This window comes from Capra hircus, chromosome 20 (assembly GCF_001704415.2).
Source record: "Capra hircus breed San Clemente chromosome 20, ASM170441v1, whole genome shotgun sequence".
NCBI lineage: Eukaryota > Metazoa > Chordata > Mammalia > Artiodactyla > Bovidae > Capra > Capra hircus.
Genome location: NC_030827.1, coordinates 1,989,421 through 2,012,051, shown reverse-complemented (window position 1 = coordinate 2,012,051; position 22,631 = coordinate 1,989,421). Strand labels below are relative to the sequence as shown.

The 22,631-nt window shown below is 49.3% G+C and overlaps 1 protein-coding gene across 1 annotated transcript in view; it reads right to left on the bottom strand.

The window, feature by feature from the left end:
• Positions 1 to 22,631, bottom strand: part of DOCK2 (dedicator of cytokinesis 2) — a 462,975-nt gene that overhangs the window by 66,274 nt on the left and 374,070 nt on the right. Inside the window, exons 31-33 of the mRNA XM_018065716.1 lie at positions 14,762 to 14,862; positions 14,605 to 14,663; positions 3,145 to 3,293 (exon numbers count right to left, since the gene is read on the bottom strand). Coding sequence (XP_017921205.1) covers positions 3,145 to 3,293; positions 14,605 to 14,663; positions 14,762 to 14,862 — 309 coding nt within the window. The remainder of the gene's footprint in view (positions 1 to 3,144; positions 3,294 to 14,604; positions 14,664 to 14,761; positions 14,863 to 22,631) is intronic.

The following is a 22,631-nucleotide window of genomic DNA, read 5'->3' as shown; positions in this document are numbered from 1 at the left end:
GAGTGCTCCTGTGGGCGCTGCTATGTCCTCTCACACCCACGTTTTAGAAAGGGAGCCCGGTCGTGCTCTGGGCACCTGGTTCTTCTCTTATCTATTGGCATCGGGCACAGCCACAATGCTACCTGGGTTTCAAACCCTGGTTCTGGGGTGTGCTCCAGATCTGGCCATCAGGGAAGCATGGAGCTCAGGGGGCCTGGCTTCCTCCCTCCCCTGGGGATACCATCTATGTGTGCTTACTCTGAGTCAGGCAGGGACACCTGGCTTTGCTCATCCCACACCGGGCTCTGGTCAAGCACACAGCTGGCGTGCACATGGGCAGCTGCCCCATTAGTCAGCTGCCCCATCAGCTGCCCCATTAGCTGCCCCATTAGTCAGCTGCCCCATTAGTCAGCCTGACTCTCCTGTCTCTTTTGATAAGGCAGCGATGAAGAGAAGCAATTGGGGAAAGAGTTTACAATGAACACAGGCGCGGAGCGAGGATCCAGGGGAAGACCCCATTCATGGAGATGAGGCGGCTGCGTGCCAGAGTTGCCTCAGGATGGCATCCACGAGGGCAGGACAGTCACGCCATAGGCGAGCCTCAGAAGCCCCGAGGCCACCGAACACTACTGTCAGGCTGTCGCCCAGGGGGGACCTGGGTTAGCGTCTCTTTCAGACACTGAGGCATCAGTACTGAGAGTGCTTCTGTGCACCTGCTCCCGGACACCTTCTGAGCCCGCTGGTGCCCACCCCACTGGGGGGACCTGAGGGGAAGCAGAATGCCCTTCATCCCACCCAGGGTGCCCCTCCCATGTTCCCAAGCTGCACGGACTTTGCCTTGAAAGATTCCAAACAACCTTCAAACATCCATCTGCAGCTGTGCCTTCCACCCTCCTGCACCCCCAGCCCAGCTGGCTGGCTATGGCGTCTTCCTGCATCTGCATTCCTCACCTGATTTCTCCACAGGCTCCCTGCAGGCGGACGGCTGGTCCCCAGCCTCGGGGACAGAGAGCGCCTGTGAGTCCCTGAGTTGAAAGTGTACCCTCTTACACTGGGATTGTCACAGCTAACTAGCCTCTTTCCTCTTAGAACTTTTCCAAAGTGATTGGCACATCCGATAAATGTTTCTTGCAGAAATGAATCTGAGAAATTCACAGGTCTGTTTACTGGGGAACATCTCCGTGCCTTGGCTCCATGTGTTATGCCCCCTGGAAATCTCCAAGAGGGGCTCCGACATGCAGGGGCTTCCTGAGGTATTCAACCTCCCGTCCCTCTTCCCGGAGCATCTGGTGGAATCAGTGCTCCATTTCGTGAGCAGCCACTGCTTCAGAGGGCACCACCATTCCCTCAGTCATCCTGCATTTACTGCGATGAGGCCAGTGGCTGAACAGTGCAGTGGACGCAGCCTGGCTTGGGATCCTAGGGACCTGTGCGCTGCAACCTCTGCTCTGCGTCTTTCTCTTATGGCTAAGGGTAAGTGACTTCACCTCTCTAGGCTTCAGGGTTTCCATCCTAATATTGGGATGGGAACTTTCCTGGTGGTCCACTGGCTAAGACTCTGCATTTCCAACACAGGGAGCCTGGGTTTGACCCCTGGTCAGGGAACTAGATCCCACATGCCACAACCAAAAGATCCCGTACGCCACAACAAAGCGCAAAGATCCCGCATGCTGCAGTGAAGGCTCGGCACAGCCCAATGAACACACACATGTGGGATGATGTGCTGCCTACCTCACAGGGCTCTAAGAAAAAGATGGCATGAATTGACGTGCGTGACGCACTCACAGGGACCGACACGGGGCCTACACGGTTAATGGCAGTCACCGGCATTATCGTCAGCATCACGTTTTTGACATGAAGATGAGGAAGCAGCAGAAATGAGTGCAGTGTAAGGCAGTGTCTAATAACGATGCTTCAGACAGCTGGAATGACAGAGGAATAGAGGGCAAAGGTCTCTTAAAGGGTGAGCTCTGGGGAGGGCTTTGCAGGATTCAGAGGCACACACGGATGTGCTGGCAGGCAGGACCACGAGTGTGGCCGAGAAGCAGAGGAAGAGGAACAAAGAGGATGCTCACCAAGGCAACACAGTTCAAGAGAGCAGGAGGGAGGCCTGGAGAACAGGTGAGGAGGTGGAGCGAGCGGGAGAAAACGGCTGGAGCACTGGCTGAAGGCGGAGCAGGGAGGACCTGGATGCAGGTGACAGGGTTTGGACTTCGTTGGATGAGGATCAGGGAGCCAGTGAGCAAAGGAAGAGTAAAGTCCGAAAGGATTTTAAGAAAGAGCAGCTTGGAAACTGCTGCCCTTCAGGAGGCATTTAGATACCTATTTTAAGGAAATTTTTTTGGCGCAGGATGTGGTATAGAATGAGGGGCAGGAATGCCAGGGTGAGGAGGGAGTCCAACAGGGGAGCACCAGGAGGGGAGGGGCAGGGAGGACAGCAGGGCGAGACCCGAGGGCCTCGCATCGCTGAGGCAGACTTGACGGGACACAAAGACCAACCTCCCTGAACTGGGCCTGACCTCTGAATGGAGCCAGCATCCTGTTGTGGAAACTAGGGCCTACCTCACCGGCCAAGCGTCTGGAGTGGCTGGGCCTCCATTCTTCCAGTCCAGTGGGATTTTCTATGAAAACCTGTGACTGGTGGCCCTTGCATTTGCCCCAGTGGCTCCCTCCCTGTGTGCTGGGGAGAGCCCCACTCACCCCACCACAGCTCTGCAGCGCCCTCCTGGGCGTTGGGGCCTGAGCCTCTGCTTGCTGGCCACCTGACGCGTGGCCAAGTCTGACATTCAGATCTCCTGCATTATCGCAGAAGCAGAAGTGCTGGGCCAAGGTGGGCTCAGGCGTGTGCAGGGGGGAGGAGGAGCCCCTTGGGATGCACCCTGAGGGGGCTCTTCTGCAGGGAAGTAGGATTCCTATCCTTTAGAGAAAGGGACCACACTGATACCCAGCAAGAAAGTATATTTTAATCTTGGCCTTTCGTGGGAAAGCATGATGCAACACTGACCAAATCCGCTCTGCCAGCTCATTCCAGGCATGTGAATCAATGTCCCCAGCCTCCCATCAAGCCTCTGAACGAAGCCCAGGCAGACGGAACGAAGGTATCATTATGGGGAAATGGGCTGGGGATTAGAGATGCTGGCCTGAGTTTCCAGCGTCATTTTTTACCTTTTTGAAATCGCCGCTCCTTTGATATTCACACAGCATCATGTCGAAGAAGATTGGGATGGTGGCTTTCCGGAGCTCAGCCTCAGGGATAAGTGTCATCTCTAATATGGGTCCCACCATGCCTGGGATGAAGCAGATTTTGTTCTGGCCTGAAAGAGAAGAGGGACATGGGCCCATGAGACCATTTTCGTGATTTCATAGGAGAGCCAGACCAAGCCTGGGAAGAGAAAAAAGGGAGGCTAACAGTAAAAGCAAGAGTTAACACTTACACAGTTGTTTACCCGGAGCCAGGCACCATTTTGGACACTTTACATATATTAACTCGTGTAAATGACGCATGTATCATCCAAAACAAGCTCCGTTGCTAGGGATAATAACCCAGGCGTGTGGAAGGCACATTGCTGTTTACAAGGCTTTTCACCTGCATATCTCCTTTGCAAATAGGGCCCTGATGGAGTGTGTTAGGGATGGCAAATCACAGGGATACTTGAAATGATGTCTGTCTGCAGCACAAGCCACGTTTCTGAGATTGGGAAACATGCTTTTTTACCAACTGTTTTGTGAAAACAAGAAAAGCAAAATTTGCTGCCAAAAACCTGCTATAAAAGTATGGTCAGTGTAATAGTGGGAGTTAAAACATTGCTTTGTGGTCAGATCAACTACAGCTTCTTGTTTCTCCTTCCTCACTCCAAGGCTCTCCTGTGTCCCCTGCCCTGGCCCCTGGCATTGTCACCATGCTGGCCTGGTTCCAGGGTCACCAGCTCACCAGCCGCCTTCTCAGCAGGGCTGTGCTCCTGGTGCTCCTTTGTTGACAAGTTTTTCCTGCCCGTTCCTCAACATCTGCCCATTACCACCTGGCTTCCCATGGATAGATAGACTTTTAAAAAGCCCTGCCACATGCCCACCCCACCCCTAGCTCCATCAGATGCCTTGCCCTGGCCAGTGGTCTGTCTCCTTAGCCAACTTGGCAACGATGGCTTCCTTTGATAGACAACAGCCTCTCCCACGGAGAGCTCTGTGAGAGCAGAGAGCATGTCTGTTCTTATTACATCTGTAGCACTGAGCTTGGCGCATACTACCTCCGTAAATGTCCACTGAAGGAGGAAATAAATCCGTCTCGCTCTTATACTCACCGGAGAGTGAGTGACTTGGAGACGTGTCATAGACATGCAACTGCCATACTCGCCTGCTGAAATGACCACAGAAAACACGTCTGTGTGGACTCCGTGGGGGCTCCCCTGGGGGCTCAGGGGCAAAGAACCCTCCTGTCAACGCAGGAGACGCAGCTTCGGTCCCTGGGTTGGGAAGACCCCTTTCAGTAGGAAATGGCACCCCACTCCAGTACTCTTGCCTGGGAAATCCCATGGACAGAGGAGCCTGGCAGGGTACAGTCCATGGGTTTGCAAAAGAGTCAGACATGACTCAGCGACTAAACAACAACAATAGCAACACTTAGCACAGAGTCTAGGATAATCAGCCCCGGGGCAGGGCCAGTGAGGCCAAGCGGTGAAGGGCACTGAAGTTGGCTCTAGACTGCCTGAAATAGGTAAATGCTTCTTCCATCAGCTAGCTGTGCGATGGTAGGCAAGCTGACCTCTTGAGGCCTCTGTGTCTTCACCTGTAATATGAGAGTAATAGGTATTTTTACTTATCAAGCACCCTGGACAGTGGTTGGCACATGGGACGCTTTGTATAGTGTTAGCTCTCACTGCTGTGATGTTTGGCCAAAATGAACCATGAAGGGCAGCCTTGTCGAGCAGAACTGAGCAGACTCCTCAGAACACACACATCAGACGTGGCAGAGAAAGGGAAAGGGAGGGGCACTCAGGAACTGCGGGGATTTCCTGGGGAGCATGGGCAAGCCCATCCCAGCAGCCCTGCCAGTGAAGCTGACACCCAGGTGTTTCATCGGCAGCTGTGTCTTTCTCCTCTTGACTCTCAGAGCCCAAGAAGCCCATCCTGCTTTTCCCCACTGTCAAGGTGCACATTGCATTGGTGGTCTTTGCCTGGGGGGCTCCTGGGGTGCAGAAACTCAGGCAGTATGGCATACAGCCTGGCATTGTTGCTTTTGATTAAAGCTGAGTAAAAGAGCCAAGAGGGAAGGCTGCAAGAAAATGAATTTTAATTCCGCCTAAATGAGGCTTAATGTTGGAGTGAGTGTTTCCCCAGAATTCAGATAAAAAAGGCATCATCTTAGGAATATCTTCAGTTAGTGAGAATGAAATAGTGAAGGCAGGCAGAGAGGTGAGTGAAATATGAAGACACTTTTCCAGGATACCAGCTTCATTATACAGTGTGTTTGGATTATACTCTGCATTGTTCCAAACAGAAAAAAAAAATACTAAACTAGCTTTCTTGCAGATTTATAGTAACTGCTAATCTAGGTTTCTGATTTTGTCCTTCAAGATCCTTTAAACCCTCAGTGGGGTTTTAAAATTCAAAGTCGAGTGTAATAATAAGTAGCAGGTAAATGGGAAACTGTCAGATAAGCCACCACGGAATGGAGAAATTGCTTATGTGACAAAGGCCTTTAGAATACTGGAGGGCATTGGGTCTGATAAAGATATATTTGAGATGGTTTAAAATAAAGAGCAGACATGCTACAGACTAGGGATTTCCTAGGCACTTCTGACCTGCATTCTTTGCAGTCAGTTGAAGAGATGCTCAGAAGAATAAGGAAAGAGGAGAGAGAGACAATGATGATTTCTAAATGCAGTGTGATCTCAATGGCCCTTACAATGCTCCATAAAAAATATTATTCATTTACATCAGAAATGGAATTTGAGCACATTGGATTTTGTGTTCAAGTAAGCTGAACGTGCGCCTTATATACATAGATGTGCACACAGACACACACGGAGAGCATATCTGTGGCTAAGCGAATGTGAACTCATCTTGGAAAAAAATTCTCATTCAAGAGACATACCTGCTATTGTTCTTGAAAAAAGGCAAGGAAGGGAATGGGCGAGAGGGTCTTTCTCACATAATGGAAGCTGAACCTCACTGGGAACAGATACCAATTAGAAAAGGCTTTTAAAGTCCCAACAAGTCAGTGGGATAAATCCAGGTGCCGGGTTGCCCAGGCTCTGGGGAAGGATCTGGCAGAATTGAGGGCACAGGGAGGAGCTGAGGCCTATGGGTGGAAAGCCGGCCGCCGTGCTCCCCTTATGGTCTATGCAAGGGCCTCGCCTGTCCTGCCTCGCCATGGGGAGAGGTGAGATCGCAGGTGAATGTCTGAGAGCACTAGAAAGGCAGCCTGACAGGAAGAAACGAGAGAGAACAGGGAGAAGGAAGGGAGGAGGGCGGGGAAAGAGGAAGGGGAAAGACTGCCCTGTGGGCCAGGCTGAGCGTGAAGGCGGGAGCGCCCCTGGCCTCAGGAGGCTGACAGGAGGCCTGCGGTGCTCAGACTGGGAGCACAGACCCCGAAATGAGCAGGATGAGGGCGAGTTATCACCCTCTGGATTTCAGAGTCCTGCAAGCCTCCTGGGGACTCTGAAATGAAGCTGGGCTGATCAGAAATGACCCCGCTCATTGAAAAGAGGAAGAAGGCACGCAGATCTCTGCCCCTCCATCTCAGGCCTGGGAAATGTCCCTCTAGGTACTGATCTAAGATAGGCGGTCGAGTCCCTCCTTGTGGCCCAGAATGTGCCTGGCCCAGCTTCCCTCCAGGCCCTGTAGAATCTCTGAGCCTGAAAACCTGCCTCAAACTCCTCCACTGCCACTTCAGGCTGTGTGGCTTTGTGAAGAAGTGAACAGCAGTTGCTCAGTCATGTCCACCTCTTTGCAATGCCCTGGACTATAGCCCACCGGCTCCTCTATCTGTGGGATTTTCCAGATAAGAATCCTAGAGTGGGTAGCCATTCCCTTCTCCATGGGATCTTCCCAACCCAGGGATGGAACCCGAGTCTCCTGTGTTGCAAGCAGATTGTTTTACCCTCTGAGCCACCAGGAAGCTTTGTGTCTGTTACTTAATGTTTCCCAGCCTCTATTATCTCATCTGGGGTCTTCCCTGGTGGGCCAGTAGCTAACACTCCATGCTTCTAATGCAAGGGGTGTGGGTTCAATCCCTGGTTGAGGGATATCAATACCCCACATGTCATACGGCAGCGGCCAAAATAAATAAAAATATTAAAAACATATTATCTCACCTATTAAATGGAGATATAATAATAGTCCCTACCTGAAGAATTGTTGAGAAGCTTAAAACAAAGGGCTCCGTACAGGGTCTGGCTGGTTAGAAAGGCTCAGCAAATGTTGGTGTCGAGTGTGGTGATGCCAGTGCTGAGCAGCGCGAGCTCGGCCCAGGGTGAGTTGTGGGAAAAGCAATGTAAGAAGCTGCGGTCCAACCCCATGGTGCCCCCTGGGGCTTTTCACGGAAAGTCTCAGGCTGGTCAGTTTGTTCGTTTACTTCTAGAGTAAAGGGATGGCACAGAACGAGGTTGGATCAGATGTATCTTATCTCCCACAGCTGACATTGCTGCTGCTGCTGCTGCTGCGTTGCTTCAGCCGTGTCCGACTCTGTGCGACCCCATAGACGGCAGCCCACCAGGCTCCCCCGTCCCTGGGATTCTCCAGGCAAGAACACTGGAGTGGGTTGCCATCTCCTTCTCCAACGGATGAAGGTGAAGTCGCTCAGTCGTATCCGACTCTTGGCGACGGCAGCCCACCAGGCTCCTCCGTCCGTGGGATTTTCCAGGCGAGAGTACTGGAGTGGGGTGCCATCGCCATTACCAGCCTCCAACCCTTCTCTATCCCACTGAAACATGCTCTTAGGTCTCCTCAAAGACGTCTGACAACCCCAGTCTGATCATGTTGTCCACAGCTACAGTCCTTGCATGGGTCCCCTTGGTCTCCAAGCCCATCTGGCCCGAAGCCCCATCTCCACACCCTGCCTCCCCCTGCTCAGCTGCACCCCACCCCACGCTGCCCACCATGCTCGTCCCTCCTGTGCCCGACTCCACCCGAGCCCCACCACCACTGGCCCCACGAGCAAATGTTACTTGTTCTCTATCCAATATGGAGGCCACTTGGCCACAGTGTCTTTGAGCAGCTGGAATTAGGCTAGTCCAAGTTGAGACATGCTGTAAGTGTAAAAGACCCACTAGATTCCTAAGAAAGAGTTTTGGAAAACAAGCCAAAAAGGTAACCTATCTGAATAATGTTTTATGTTGGGTGTATGTTGAAATGGTAACACTTTGGAATATGGAGTTAAATAAAATATATTGTTAACATTAATTTCACTGTGTTTTATCTTTTTAAAAAACGTGGATGCTAGAGCCTTTAAATCTAGACAGGTGGCTCACAGGCTTGTTCCCTAGGACGCCACAGCTCTGGGGCTCAGCGCCCCACAGCCTTCACCGAGGCCGCCGAGCTCACTCACTAGGCGGGAGTCCTTTATGCACTCTCTGGGTGCCCCAGCTTCTGCTCTACAGCTAGCTTCCATTACAACCACAATTAAATAGCTCAGCAGTCAGTTTACTATTCAGTGCAAGGCCGTGAGGTTGGGGGCTACGTCTCTAACTACAGCTGTCTTCGGCTGCAGCCTCAGCCACTAGCACAGTGCCTGACCTTTAAGGCTACTTGTCTTCATTTCCGGTTCCTGCTATTATAGATCACTACAGGCAGTGGCTTAGCACAACACAAACTAATCTTATAGTTCTAGAGGCCAGAAGTTTGAAATGGGTTTCTCCGGGCTGAAGTCAAGCGTGAGCAGGACTGAGTTCTTTCTGGAGGGTCTGAGGAAGAAACCGTTTCCGTCCCTTCTCCAGCTTCTAGAGGTCGCCCGCATTCCTTGGCTCATGGCCCCTTCCTTCATCTTCAAAGCCAACAGTATTGCTTTCTCTAATCTTTCTCCAACTCCCCTGCCTCCTTTCTTCACTTCTAAGGTCCCTGTAATTGCTTTGGGTCCATCTGGACAGTCCAAGATACTCTTACCATCTTCAAGATCCTTAATCATGCCTAAAAAGTCCACTTTGCGATGTAAGGTAATTTATAAACAGGTGGTGGGGGTTAGGACTTGGACACCTTTGGTAGGTATTATTCTGCCTATCACTGTGCTCAATATTTGTTGCTAAATGAATAAATGGATGGTTGGTCGGATGGATGGATGGGTGGGTGGATGGTTGGATGCCTTTCTAATCCCATTTCCTATTTCTGCCCAGCAGCTTCTCCCTAACTCAAGGAAGTCATGTTTGCTTAGGCTGACTGTTCCCTTGGAATAGTTGCCGCCCTTTCAGCTCTGACCACCCTGGGGTCTAATTCAAGAGGCACTGACTCAGTAGAGCCTTCCTCTTTGCCTCAACTCCTGAGTCTCGACCACACATTTCACATTAGGGAATGTGCTCTTAGTTTGTTCTTCAGACTCTCAGTCTGTCCTATGTTTAGAGCTCAATGGTGGGCTTTCCCAGGGAGGGCAGGGACCACGCCTTATACGTCCCCAACTCTCTCATCCTTCCCTGGTGCTTAGCGCTGAGCTGGGCCCTCCATTGATGCTGAAAAAGTGACGGCTCAGTTGCTCTCCCAGCTCTGCCGGGAGCGACCTCCCCACATGGAAGGCCGTGATGCCAGCCACTGGAATTTATCTTTCTCTCCCATGAAGACTGTTAACACAGCAGACCGGCACTAACCCCAGTGAACATGGTCTGGTTAAGTACAAAGTCATTTTCACAAAATGTGCATTGCTTCCCTCCTGGCGGAAATCAAATGTTATGATGCCACATTATCAGGGAAAGTCCATTATATTTGGCATTATCCCAGGATCCAAACATTCAAATAGTATTAACCCTTTAGTGGCTGGATCCTGGTACAGCTCTTTCTATTAAGGCCTCCTTGCATGTCTTTCCCTCACAAAAGTGCACACGCACACACACACACACACAAACACACTTGTCTAGACTTTTCCTTGAATAGTCTTCCAGACCGAGATTATCTTTGCAATTAGCCATCTTATAATCACAGGGCTGCTCAAATCATTCTTGATGAGAAGAAGATGATGGTGCTGATGATCACGGTGATGAAGCCCTGATTGCTTTGGGCATTAAAACAAAATTTTAAAACTTAACAGGCATTATGATTTACTCATTATCAGTAGTCTTTGGAAAACATAGTTTACTATTTCACATACTTTGAAAATATCTTGCATATTCTGGAAAAAAAATATTAGTAAGAACACTGGACTTCAGGTCGAGTCTGGCTCTTTTGTCTCATCTGAGTCACTGATTTGCTGTTGACCTCGGGGATGTCCTTGTATTTCTCTGGGCCTCAGTGACCTCGCCTATAAAATCAGGGCACTGAATTAGATGATACATCAGATAGGGTAGTAGCAGAAATCTGATTTCCCCAGCTAAACTAAGTAAGCTCTGTTCAGTTTTCTTCCTTAAGACAGTCAGCCCAGAGCTGCTTCTCCATCCTTAGGTGTGACTCTTCATGGCTTCAAGGTGGCTACTGTGCCTCCAGGCATCTTATTCTTTCCCAGAAAGGAAAAAAGGGAAAGACTACAAGCAAAAAAAAATGTGCTATGCTCACTGCTATGCCCTCCCTTTCATTTTAATTAGGAAAAATTTTTTCCTGAAACCCCAAGAAGTTTATTTCTGTTGATTCTCAGAAATCATGTTGGGTCACATGGCCATCACTAGCTACAAATCATTGTTAACTGGACAAATTGTGCTCATGGAAAAAAAAAAAAAAAAACCAGGGATCAGTTAGCTAGGAAAAAGGATGGAATGGCTATTACGTGGGCACTCAGCCAGGTTTGCCACTGATAGCGTCCATGTTTCACTCTGTCTTGGATGCTTCACAAATTGCACTTTAAAACTCATCATTACCCGACGTAGTGTTCTCACTGCATTGGTCCCCCATGTATACAGCGCTTGGTTCTGGTTTGGATTAGCAGATTAACCTCATTAGCTTGCTGGAGAAAGCCTGCTAATGCCAGCATCTGGCAGAACGCAAAGTGGGATGGGGCTGGGGACCCATCCATCCACTCCGCCTCCTCTTTCTGCTCCCCTACCCCTGAAGCAGACAGGCAAGGAGAAGGCAGCCAGGTAACTAAGGAGCAGCAGGAAAGTCCCTTCAGGCCAGTACGCCTTCCTCTTCCACGGAGGCCAGGCTAAGAGACGAGGAGATGGCCATCCCTGCAACAGAACTTTTTCCTTTTTGTTTCCTACAGTGCACATCTGTGTCTTTGTTCGACTTTTCCATAACTGCATGAACATTTTACTTTGGGAAACTGCCTCCCTTGATGGGTGTAGGCTTGGTGGGGACATTGATGGAGCGGTCACCCAAGGAAGAACAATAGAAAGGTGTCTCCTAGAGACTGGACCTTTAGCAGAGTGATGTAGGGATAGAACATCCTAAAGGCAACATCACACCACCTGCCCTGGATCCTTGAGTGGCTCTAATCCTACCCTTCACAGCCCATTTTCCCTTGCCCTTCCAATCAGTACCTTCTCCAATTAAGGCAGCCACAGTCGGCATCTCTTTCTTGCAACCCCCAAACCCTAACAAGTGTATCTTTGAATTCCGCTAATTCACCCCGCAGGTACTTGAATACAGCAAGGGGTCCGTGACGCTTCTGGACAGACACGCCAGTGTCCCTGTCCTGCTGTTGCTCGCTGTTCCATTGCTCAGTCATGTCCGACTCTTTGCGACTCCATGGACTATAGCATGCCAGGCTCCCCTGTCTCGAATCCACCTCTCATCCACTCTGTGATGCTGGACACACACGCTCTGCCTCTCTGTGCCTCAGTTTCCTTGTTGGTAAATCGGTGGGTTGGACAGACCTGTAGCTTCAAACTATTCTCTGAAGTGCTTAAGGGTTTCTCTCAGAAAATCTGCAGGGGTCTCCATAGGAGCTCAGGAGAGTAGTTCTACCCACCCTCCCGCCCCCCACCCTGCCCGTCCCACCTCAATTAGAACAGCTTGGCTTTCATCCAATTTCTGTATTGAGCAGGGTATATTCTTTTTCTTGGTCCTCAGCTAAAAATAAACATTTGAAAAATGCTGGACAATATGCTCTCTAAAGGGCCCTTCCAGTTCTGATGTTCTGTGATTCTAAGCAGGTAGAGTATTTGGTAACATCTTTTCATTCATCAGCATAATTGGGAGCGCAGAAGCTCCTGCCAAAACAATCTATATCTAAATAAAATCTTCTGTGTGCGAAACAACGGCAATGAAGGACATTCAGAAAAGCGCAGGCTGTGCGGAGGAACCGGAAACAAACAAAGCACAGATCCCTGTTTTGCAATCCTGGCAACACTTGGGATGTAGGTCTGGGAGAGGAAGCCCACCATGGCTTCACCTTGCCTCTGCTGTCGCAAAGCAGGGAAGGCAAACTCATCTGCAGGCTGAGTCTGGGCCCCTTGCTTCACTGGACACATTTGGTGCTTTTAAAACTTTCAACTAGTTACTACCAATATTAATAAATTAGAAAATGCATTTAAAAGTTATGTTTCTAGGCTTCTTTTGATAAACTGGAAGTGTGGCAATGACCGCCTTGCATTCTAATAGGACAGCAGCCAACCAGGCAGGACAGCAACTGCTCCTTCCAGCCGGGGTGCGCCTGCTTCAGTCTGCAGCCCCATGGCTCCCTCCCAGACTCCTGCCCCACGGCCAGATGCTGGCTACCACCAGCACTGTGCACTTTTTTCCTATGGCATGGTAGTGGTAAATGACATACAAAATGTTTCTTTTATCCCTATCATTATCCAAAGCAGAGAAACAAAAAAAAAATGCTGTTCCAGAAACACAGGGCAGAGATGGTGTTTCTTTTGGTGATGGCTTGCAAAAGAGGGGAGTTTCATACACACACATACACACACACGTACACATACAGAGGATATTTGGTAATGTCTAGGGTTTCCCTGGTGGCTCAGAGGGTAAACAATCCGCCTGCGATGCGAGAGACTCGGGTTCGATCCCTGGGTCAGGAAGATTCCCCTGGTGAAGGGAACGGCAACCCACTCCAGTAATTTTGCCTGGAGAATCCCATGGATAGAAGAGCCTGGAAGGCTACAGTCCACGGGGTCATAAAGAGTCAGACGTGACTGAAATGACTTAGCGTGCACGCAAAGACATTTTTGGTTGTTACAGCTAAGGATGCTGTCATAACAGGGTGAAAGTGATGATAAAGCTCTCCCATGGGTGTGGCCTCCATGGCTTCCCACTGCCAGTGTTTGCCCTTCCAAGCCTCGAAGACACCCTGGGAGATGGCGCTGTCTCCCCAAGCTGGGCCAGTGTCACTCGGGCCCCTGCTCTGCGCCTCACAGCGTGCAAATGACAAGGCAAGGCCCCCGGCAGAGGTGGAGTCTGTTCTGGGTCCGGACCCCCAGCTCTCCCTTCAGTTTTGGGAACCAGTCTACGACCCTCCTCCTACCAGCATGTGCTCTTGACCTGAGTGCAATGCTGCCAGCAAACACAGCCCAGGCAGATGTCCACCTGCTTTCCCCATGATGAATGCACCTTGCTAGGAAGGGCGAGGAACAGCTGTCCAGGAAGTCAGATGGGACTGATAGACGCTAAGAGGTCTGGGGAGGTGATTTAGGTTGAATCCAACAGGCAGGCAGAGTCCTGCTCTACTGAAGAGAGTCCACATCAAAGATGAGCACAGAGCAGTTCAGCAGCAGAGTCAAGGAGTGTGCATGAAATAGGAGGTGAAAAGAGCTCGCTACTACCCATTCATCCTTTCTGCACAGATTTATGGAGCAGGATTCAGGCCTTGGGCAAGGTGTGCAGGCCCCATCCTCCTGAAATCAAAACCAAGCTCTGCGGCTCGCTACTGTTTCATCTCAAGCAAGCGCCTTCCCTCCGAGTTCCTTGATCGATAAAATGAGGGGGAAATGTTTCCATCTTGTAGGAGGTGATGTGAAGATTAAATAAAATCTCCTTGTACAGGGCTGACTCAGACTCTCAATAAATGTCTTGCTGACTCCATCTCCCCTTCCTTCCTCCCATAGGTACCACTCAGCTTGCCCAGGATTCCTGTAGCTCATTGAAGCAAGGACAGCTTCTGGGGTCACCTTCCAGCTCAAATCATATCACAGGAGAACCTCGACTGCCACAGAATCAATTCTGCCCCATGAGTCTGGAGGGCCTTCGGTAGATCACAACGTCGCGTAAGCAGCAGGATGCAGAACGCGCACCAATCAGCAGGGAGCACACGTGACGGGGGAGGCCGTGCATCCCCACAGCAGTCATGCTCCTGCTCCTCGTAAATTCCAGTTTGATTGCTTACCCCCGCAGGGGCATCAAGGAGAAGCGGATCCACAGCTGTCCTAGGGGATGGGAGGTTGGGATGGGCACGCTCTCTCATCAGGCACTTATTAAGGACCTGGGGTGTGTACAGTGATAAACTGTTATTTCAAGCTTCCTCTGCTGAAACCCCCACGGCCCTCCAGCAGATGGTCTTCAAGAAGGAGCCTGGCATGTGCACACGTGTCTGTCTGAATGCCTGTGCCTACTCACCAAGCTTGTACCACATATCACGGATGGAGAAGCCAATTAGCCGTCTCATGTCCCCGTACCTAGGAGAAACAAAAAAAAAAATGTCTGCTTCAGGCATCACCGCAGAGATTCTCACCAACCTCCCCCGTCCTTTTCAGGAGCTCCAAATGACACCTACTTATTCAGGATTTTGTTGTATTTGGCGTGTGAGAACTGCTCCAGCTGCAGAGAATCCTGAGTGATAAAAGCCACCGCCAGATGAAAATAGTTGTTCCACAGCTGTAAACGGAAGAATGCAGAACTGTCAGGGGGGGTGCCGAAGTGGGGAAGCATATTCAACGCCGGGCAATGTGAATAATTTATGAAGATGGCAGAAGACAGAGGCAGAACCAGCTTAATTCTGTGCACTGCAATTTTCTAACTGGCACTGACTCTGAAATTAACATTCCAGCCAAAGGAGGACAATGGATGGATTTCTCTGGGCGCTGACCATGTACGTCCTCTCTCTGACAACAGGATTTGGGCAAGGAGAAAGATTTTAGGGCCGCTCTTTTTTTATTGCTGTTGTTTTGCTTCATTTCATTTTTCTGGAAAATGAATAACTCAGCCCAGCTGGGTGCCCTGGTAAGGTGGTTCTCTGCCCTAGAATTAGGGGGCAATAAGGGATAAGGATTTCAGAGACTCTCATATCAATTCTAAAAGAAATCAACCCTGAATATTCACTGGAAGGACTAATATTAAAGCTGAAGCTTCTGGTGCAAAGAGCCAGCTCTTTGGAAAAGACCCTGATGCTGGGCAAGATTGAAGGCAAAAAGAGAAGGGGATGGCAGAGGATGAGATTGTTAGATAGCAACACTGACTCAATGGACATGAGCCTGAGCAAACTCCAGGAGATACTGGAGGACAGGGAAGCCTGGTGTGTTGTAGTCCATGGGCTCACAAAGAGTTAACAGCAACAGTGTCTCTGGAAGCCTTTCCTAATTCACCTGGCAGCAGAGGACCAGCCTGCTGCCTATTCCATCTTAGGATACGTCGCCTTCTCCTTCCCTTTAGCTCTATGGTTTTGAAGTCTGGTCCTGGACCAGTAGCACCGACACCACCTAGGGACTCGTTAGAAATGGAGGTTCTCTGGCCCCACTCCAACCTACTGAATCCAACCCCAGAAATCCATGTGTTCACAAGCACTCCGATGATTCTCATGCTCATTTGCGTTCAAGGACCACTGAGGCCCAGCTGATAAGTAGGCTTACCGTAATTTTAACATTTACATGATCTCTTGGTGCTAAATGCAGAGACTAGAACCCGCTTCACCCGCTCATGGCGAAACAGGTCCAGCAAAGTGTGCAGCAGAGGGAAAGTGCTCCAAAGACCAGCAGGAGCGACAGCGACATTGATGCAGGCCACAGACAGAGAGATCGAGACTCACACCGGGGTCCTGTGGAGCCTCAGTGAGCCCATCTGCAAAGGCCGGGGGGGGCGGGGGGAGGGTGGCGGTTAGCTCTGTATCCACCGCAGAGGACTGTGGTAAAGATGATGTGCTTAAATCCAGAGAGATGACATGGGGTGGGAGGGGGGAGGGGGGTTCATGTTTGGGAACTCATGTACATCCGTGGTGGATTCATGTCAATGTATGGCAAAACCAATACAGTATTGGAAAGTAAAATAAAGTAAAAATAAAAATTTAATAAAAAATAATAATAATAAAGGGCATGGATCTCAGTAAGAGCTCCAAAGCTCTGGTTAGCCTTACTATTCTTTTCATTATTCTGGTGACTTCTTTGGTACCAAAGCAAATAATAGTACAACCTGGTGCCTTTGGTGCTCAAGAGCAATTATTATAAAATGTCATGGCCCTGAAAGGAGTAGGTGGACGAAGCCCATACTTGTCTAGCATTCTCTAAATGTTGACTAGCAAGAGGAAGGGTAACACCAGCTAGAGAAATCACCTGCCAATGAGGCTGTCATCCTTCACTCAAAGATGCTCACTGGAGGTTTCCAATGGCCAAGACTAAGTGAAAAGCAGCTATACCTTTGGTAATGTCCTTACTGCTGTTGCTTGTAAGCCACACTTGGGTTTGTGGCTCCTATTTCAGAGAAAAGCAAAACAAGCCCTTGTTTTACCATGGGCCAGACGCTTTCCCACATATCCCTCCCTCCATCTCTCAAAACCTGGCAGCCATTATTAGACTCATTTTACAGATGAGAACAGGTGTAGAGGGGTGAAGTATTTTGCCTAAGGTCACACAGCTTGTTATGCATACAGCAGAGCTGGGGTTTAAACCCAGGCTTACTGACTGATGGGGCTTCCCTGGTGGCTCAGAGAGTAAAGAGTCCACTTGCAATGCAGGAGACCCAGGTTCGATCCCTGGGTTGGGAAGATCCCCCCTGGAGAAGGGAATGGCTACCCACTCCAGTATTCTTGCCTGGAGAATTCCGCGGACAGAGGAGCCTGGAGGGATATAGTCCGTGGCGTCACAAAGAGCTGGACGTGACTGAGCGACTAACACTTTCACTTTACTTTTCACTGCTGATTGACACTCAGGTCTCTTTCTACATGCTGTGGTCTGTCTTTAGCAGAGCCTATACTGACACATATTTACAGAACATCTTCAATGGGCCGGGTATCATCATGTGGGGCCAGGGCAGTGGTTACGCAGACAGCAGTTCCTGCCCTCGCGCAGCTTATACTCTGTTGAGGGAATAGCTTTCCTTCTTTTACCTGAAACTTTATTTCTCACAGTCCAAAAGACCAAGTCTTTCCGGGGTGCAGTGAAGTGACCTCCTGGCTTGTGGCCCCCATAAAATCAACTCAGCACACAGAGCCCAGAAGGACCAGATCCTATCCCTCCCTTCCTCAAAGTCTTCCAAAGGTGGCCCATCACTCTGAGAATCAGATCTCAAGCTCTTCTGTTTCCATAGTAACCTCACTTCCAAACACAGTGAAGGTCAGGGTGTGTCAGGCACAGCAGCTGCCCTTCCTCCTGGGGGCCCTATGACTTGCAAGTTCTGACAACGTGTTGCTTTGTTTGCTCAAGCCCAGAGCTCACATCTCGTCCTGTTTAAGACCAAGATATGAGGCTACGAGCCGAGGCAAGGGAAAACCTGGCCACAGGACATGGAATGGGTTATTTCTTAGGGTGAGAAATTCCTGAATTTAGGGGATTTCAAAAGAGTAATCAGGATACCACAGGAAACAGATATGTAACAAAGCGAGCTGAATTAGCATTGCTTTTGAGAAAAATTCCAGAAATCTCACACCTAACATGTTGGAGAACAGCCAAACATGTCAAATCTAGTGAAACTTCTCACTAAGTTCTACCTCTATCCCACCTGACTTAGTCCCTCAAGAATGTTTTACGTCACCCTATTCCTGATTTTCTTTTTTCCTTAAAGTTGAGATATAATTCACATATCATAACATTAACTTTTAAAAGTATTCCATTCAGTGGGTTTTACCATACTCACTAGCAGATTTACTACTATTTACTAGTAGTAAATCATCACTACTATTTAATTTTAGAACATCTTCATCGTCCCCCAAAGACACCTTCCACCCATTAGCAGTCGCTGCCACTGACCCATGCCCCTCAGCCCCTGGCAACCACGAAGCTACTTCAGTCGCCGTGGATCTGCTCCTGCCATTTCAGAGAAGTGGGGTCACGAGCTGTGTGACTCTCCACGTCTGGCCCCTTCCACTGAGCATAACGTTTTCCAGGCTCGTCCACACTGTCACAGCCTCAGTTCCTCATTTATGTTTATTGCTGGATGCTGTCCTGGGTGTCGGTATATACAGATAAACTACAGTTTGTTTGTCCAATACAGACATTTGGTTTGTTTTTACCTTCTGGCTTTTAGGGCTTCCCTGATAGCTCAGGTGGTAAAGAATCCGTGTGCAATGCAGGAGACCCTGGTTCAATTCCTGGGTCGGGAAGACCCCCTGGAGAAAGGATAGGCTACCCACTCCAGTATTCTTGGGTTTCCTTTGTGGCTCAGCTGGTAAGGAATTCGCCTGCAATGCGGGGGGCCTGGATTCAATCCCTGGGTTGGGAAGATCCTCTGGAGAAGGGAAAGGCTACCCACTCCAGTATTCTGCCCTGGAGAATTCCATGGACTATATGGCCCATGGGGTTGCAAAGAGTCAGACACATCTGAGCCACTTTTACTTAGCTTCACTCCAAAACTGAAAAAAAATTACAGGAGGAAAATTAAATATTCTTGGGCTTCCCTGATAGCTCAATTGGTAAAGAATCCGCCTGCATTGCAGGAGACCCCAGTCTGATTCCTGGGGTCAGGAAGATCTGTTGGGGAAGGGATCAGCTACCTACTCCAGTATTCTTGGGCTTCCCTTGTGGCTCAGCTGGTAAAGAATCCACCTGCAATGCGGGGAACCTAGGTTTGATCCCTGGGTTGGGAAGATCCTCTGGAGAAGGAAATGGCAGCCCACTGCAGTATTCTTGCCTAGAGAATCCCATGGACAGAGGAGCCCGGCGGGCTACAGTCTGTAGGGTCACAAGGAGTTGGACATGACTGAGCAATTTCACTTAAGCTTAAGCTTTGCCCTTTATGGATAATGCTGCGATGAACATTTACATATGAGTTTTTGTGGGCATATGTTTTTGGTTCTCTTGGATACACACTTAGGATTGCACTTGACTTTCTTTTGACTTCCCTCCTTGAAGATGTTTGTGAATCACAAGACCATAGGTCCAGTGCTTCTTTTTCTCAGTAGATCAGAAAGTATGCCCTCCAGCCTGGGTGGGAGGGAGGTTTGGGGGAGAAGGGATACATGTATGTGGGTGTGCACACTCTCACTACAGCCATACCCTATGCACTGTAGTCCGCCAGGGCCCTCTGTCCATGAGATTCTCCAGGCAAGAACACTGGAGTGGGTTGCCGTGCCCTCCTCCAGGGATCTTCCCGACCCAGGGATCGAACCCATGACTCCTGTAGCTCCTGCACTGCAGGCAGATTCTTTACCGCTGACCCACCAGGGAAGCCTGGATACATGTCTATGTACAGCTGAGTCCCTTCACTGTTCATCTGAAACTATCATAACATTGTTAATCAGCCTCACCTCAATACAAAATAAGAAATTCAAAAGAAAAAAAGCAGTAATGGGAACACTGAGCGCTTCACGCACAGCCCCCCTCCAGTTCTGCCCGTGAGGCTCCGTGGGGCTGACCCTGGGACTGAGGGGGGCTGCTCTGGCCAGCAGCTCCACGGAGGGCCTGGGAGTGAGCAGCGGCAGCAACTAGACACAGCTGGACCCTCGTGCCACCTCCTCCCTGCACCTTCCTGACTCTTGCTCCTGAAGAGTCAGAGCCAAATGGACTAATCTGGCATTCCAGGCAGTTTCCAGTGTTTTCTCCCACAGCAAACTGCCTGTCCCAGGGACGGGGAGGAACTGATCTATTCAGACTCACAGAAACAACACGAGCATCTTGGTCCCCATGGCTCTGTTCGTGGTGGTTCTCACACCTGCAGCAGCCAAGTCTCGTCCTTTCATCAAAGCCCAGCTCAAGACCCACCGCCTTCACCAGGCCTTCCCAGAAGGCAGAACTCATCGGGCCTGCTCAGCCCTTCCAGATTTGAGCAGTGTGAGTAGGCGCAACCAAAGAAATGGATTCATTCACTGTTCCGCATGAAAACTTGTGTTCCACTCACTTCCCGTGGCGCGACGGTCCAGTGGTTCAGAGCATGTGCATCAGTGCCTCCCAGACTAGGCGACGAACACCAGTCTCTCTTACTGGCTGAGCTGTTGTTGGCTAGTTACTGGACCTTTCTGAGCCTCATTTTTCTTACTTATAAAATGGAAAAAATCAGGGTAACTACCATAAAAAAGTTGTTACAAGTGCTGGATGAAATAGGATGTGCTTCGAGACCTCCACCAGCACGCCGTCGATGGAACGTGGATGCTGGCCACGGGGCTGGCTCCTCTGTACGGTCCACCAGTACCAAGGGTGCTGCCTTCCACTTGCATCCTTAACGCCAAACTCTGCACAATGGCTTGAATACAGTGCTCCAGAAAATACTTATTTATTGATCTCCATTTTGTTAGAGAGATTTTCCAGTTGTTTCAGAAGATTTCAGGTTTTTCTTTCCTCCCTGCCCCAAGCTGCCTGGTGGCATTTTATTAAGAGCCTTGCTGGCTGGCTCAGAGAAGCCACAGAATCTTTGGCAAAACGCACAGGTTCCTTTTCCCTGGGGAAGAAGTAAGGTGATTTCTGATTGGGAATTTCATATTTTGAAACCACAGGACAACAGAAGGTTAAAGCTGGGATAAATTTACAGGTCATCTGATCTAATTCTATTCACAGATGTAAACAGTGAGATCCAGATAAATTAAACAGCCACCCAGTCATACTGCTATTGGGTGTAATTAGAACCCAGCTATTTTAATTAACTCTCAAAAATTATAAATGTAGTATGCACATAGTAAAAAAATTAAAGGGTTGAAAGGTTAAATAGTAAAAGTTATTTTCCATCCTACCTTGGACCCTAGTCTAATTCCCCAGAAGAAAATATTGTTAACAATTTACCGGCTATCCTTCCAAAAATCTTTGTGTATAAACAAACATATGTGTGGACGTCGCTTTTCACTAGACGGCTCTACCTTGCTGCTCTCTCTCAGTGTTACTTGCAGATGTCCCCACATGAGCGTGTGCGGGTCTGCCTCATTCTCTTTCATGCTGCACGGTCCGCTGCCTGAAGAATGCGCTTCAGTTTTAACCAGTTTCCTATTTACAGACATTTAGCTGGACTCCAGCTTGTTTCTTCTTTAGCATCCGTGCTGTAATCAGCATCCTTGTTTATACATCTTTATGCATGAGAGACTTTCGTAGTACCTGTTCCTAGAGGTGGAACCACGGCGGCCCAGGGTCTACGCAGATTTTGTTATTGTTTGTTGTCTTTGTTGTTTGTTTTCATAGATACTATCAGGTTGCCTTCCAGAATTCCAATCCAGTTACCAGCTCCCTTGTCATGGGCAAACTCCCCTAACTCTCTCTTTCGACAGTATCTAAAGGGGGCCATCCCAGACGGTGCTAGAGCTAAAGAACCTGACTGCCGATGCAGGAGATGTAAGAGACACGGGTCTGATCCCTGGGTTGGGAAGATCCCCTGGAGGAGGGCATGGCAACCCACTCCAGAATCCCTGCCTGGAGAATCCCTTGGACAAGGACCCTGCTGGACTACAGCCCATAGGGCTGCATAGGATAAGACACGACTGAAGTGACTTAGCAAGCATGCAAACTACCACCCAGTTTTGTGATCTCAGTTCACAAATCACTTCCTGGAGAAGTCTTCCCAGCTCGCTTGGACTAAAGCAGATTGACCCTCATTTCAGTCTGTTCACAGGACTCAGGACCTATCTTACGCTGAAGTATTGGGCTGGCCAAAAAGTTCGTTCGGGTTTACCATGGTACAGAAAAGCCTGAACGAAACTTTTGGCTAACCCAATCATTTATTCGGTCTCCTCTACCAGATATAAGCATCATGCAAGCAAGAACTTCATCTCTTTATCTTCTGTTGTACATCCAGTGACTAAGATCATGTCTAACTCAGCATACGTTTAGGAAATATTTATTGAATGCATTCACTAATAAGCCTATGCCTGTGTCCTTGTTAAGTCCTCCCCAGAAACTAGGCTATTTGTATCATGGTTCTCCCAGTTTTTAAGAGAGCAGGCGATTGAGGCCCAGAGAGGTTGAAGAACTGGCCCAAGGTTCCGCAGTTACAAAATGGTGAAGCTGGCATTTGAATCCAAGTGTATGTGTCCCCAGAAGGTCTAGGCTCGAGCTACTCTGCTCTTCTGCTGAAACTGCTTTTCTTGTTCTTTCCTAATATCCCATTAGCCTTTTTTGCTGGTTGATGTTCATCTACTGGTTTGTCAGATATCTTTACAGCAGAGACATCAATAATCTTTGATCCTATAAGATTCTTCGTCAGTGGCCTTGAATTATTATTTACCTCAAATTCTTAATTTAAAAAATAAAGGCCCAATACCCAGGGTTGCTAAAATGCAGTCACTGTACCCTCCCCTGTGGCGG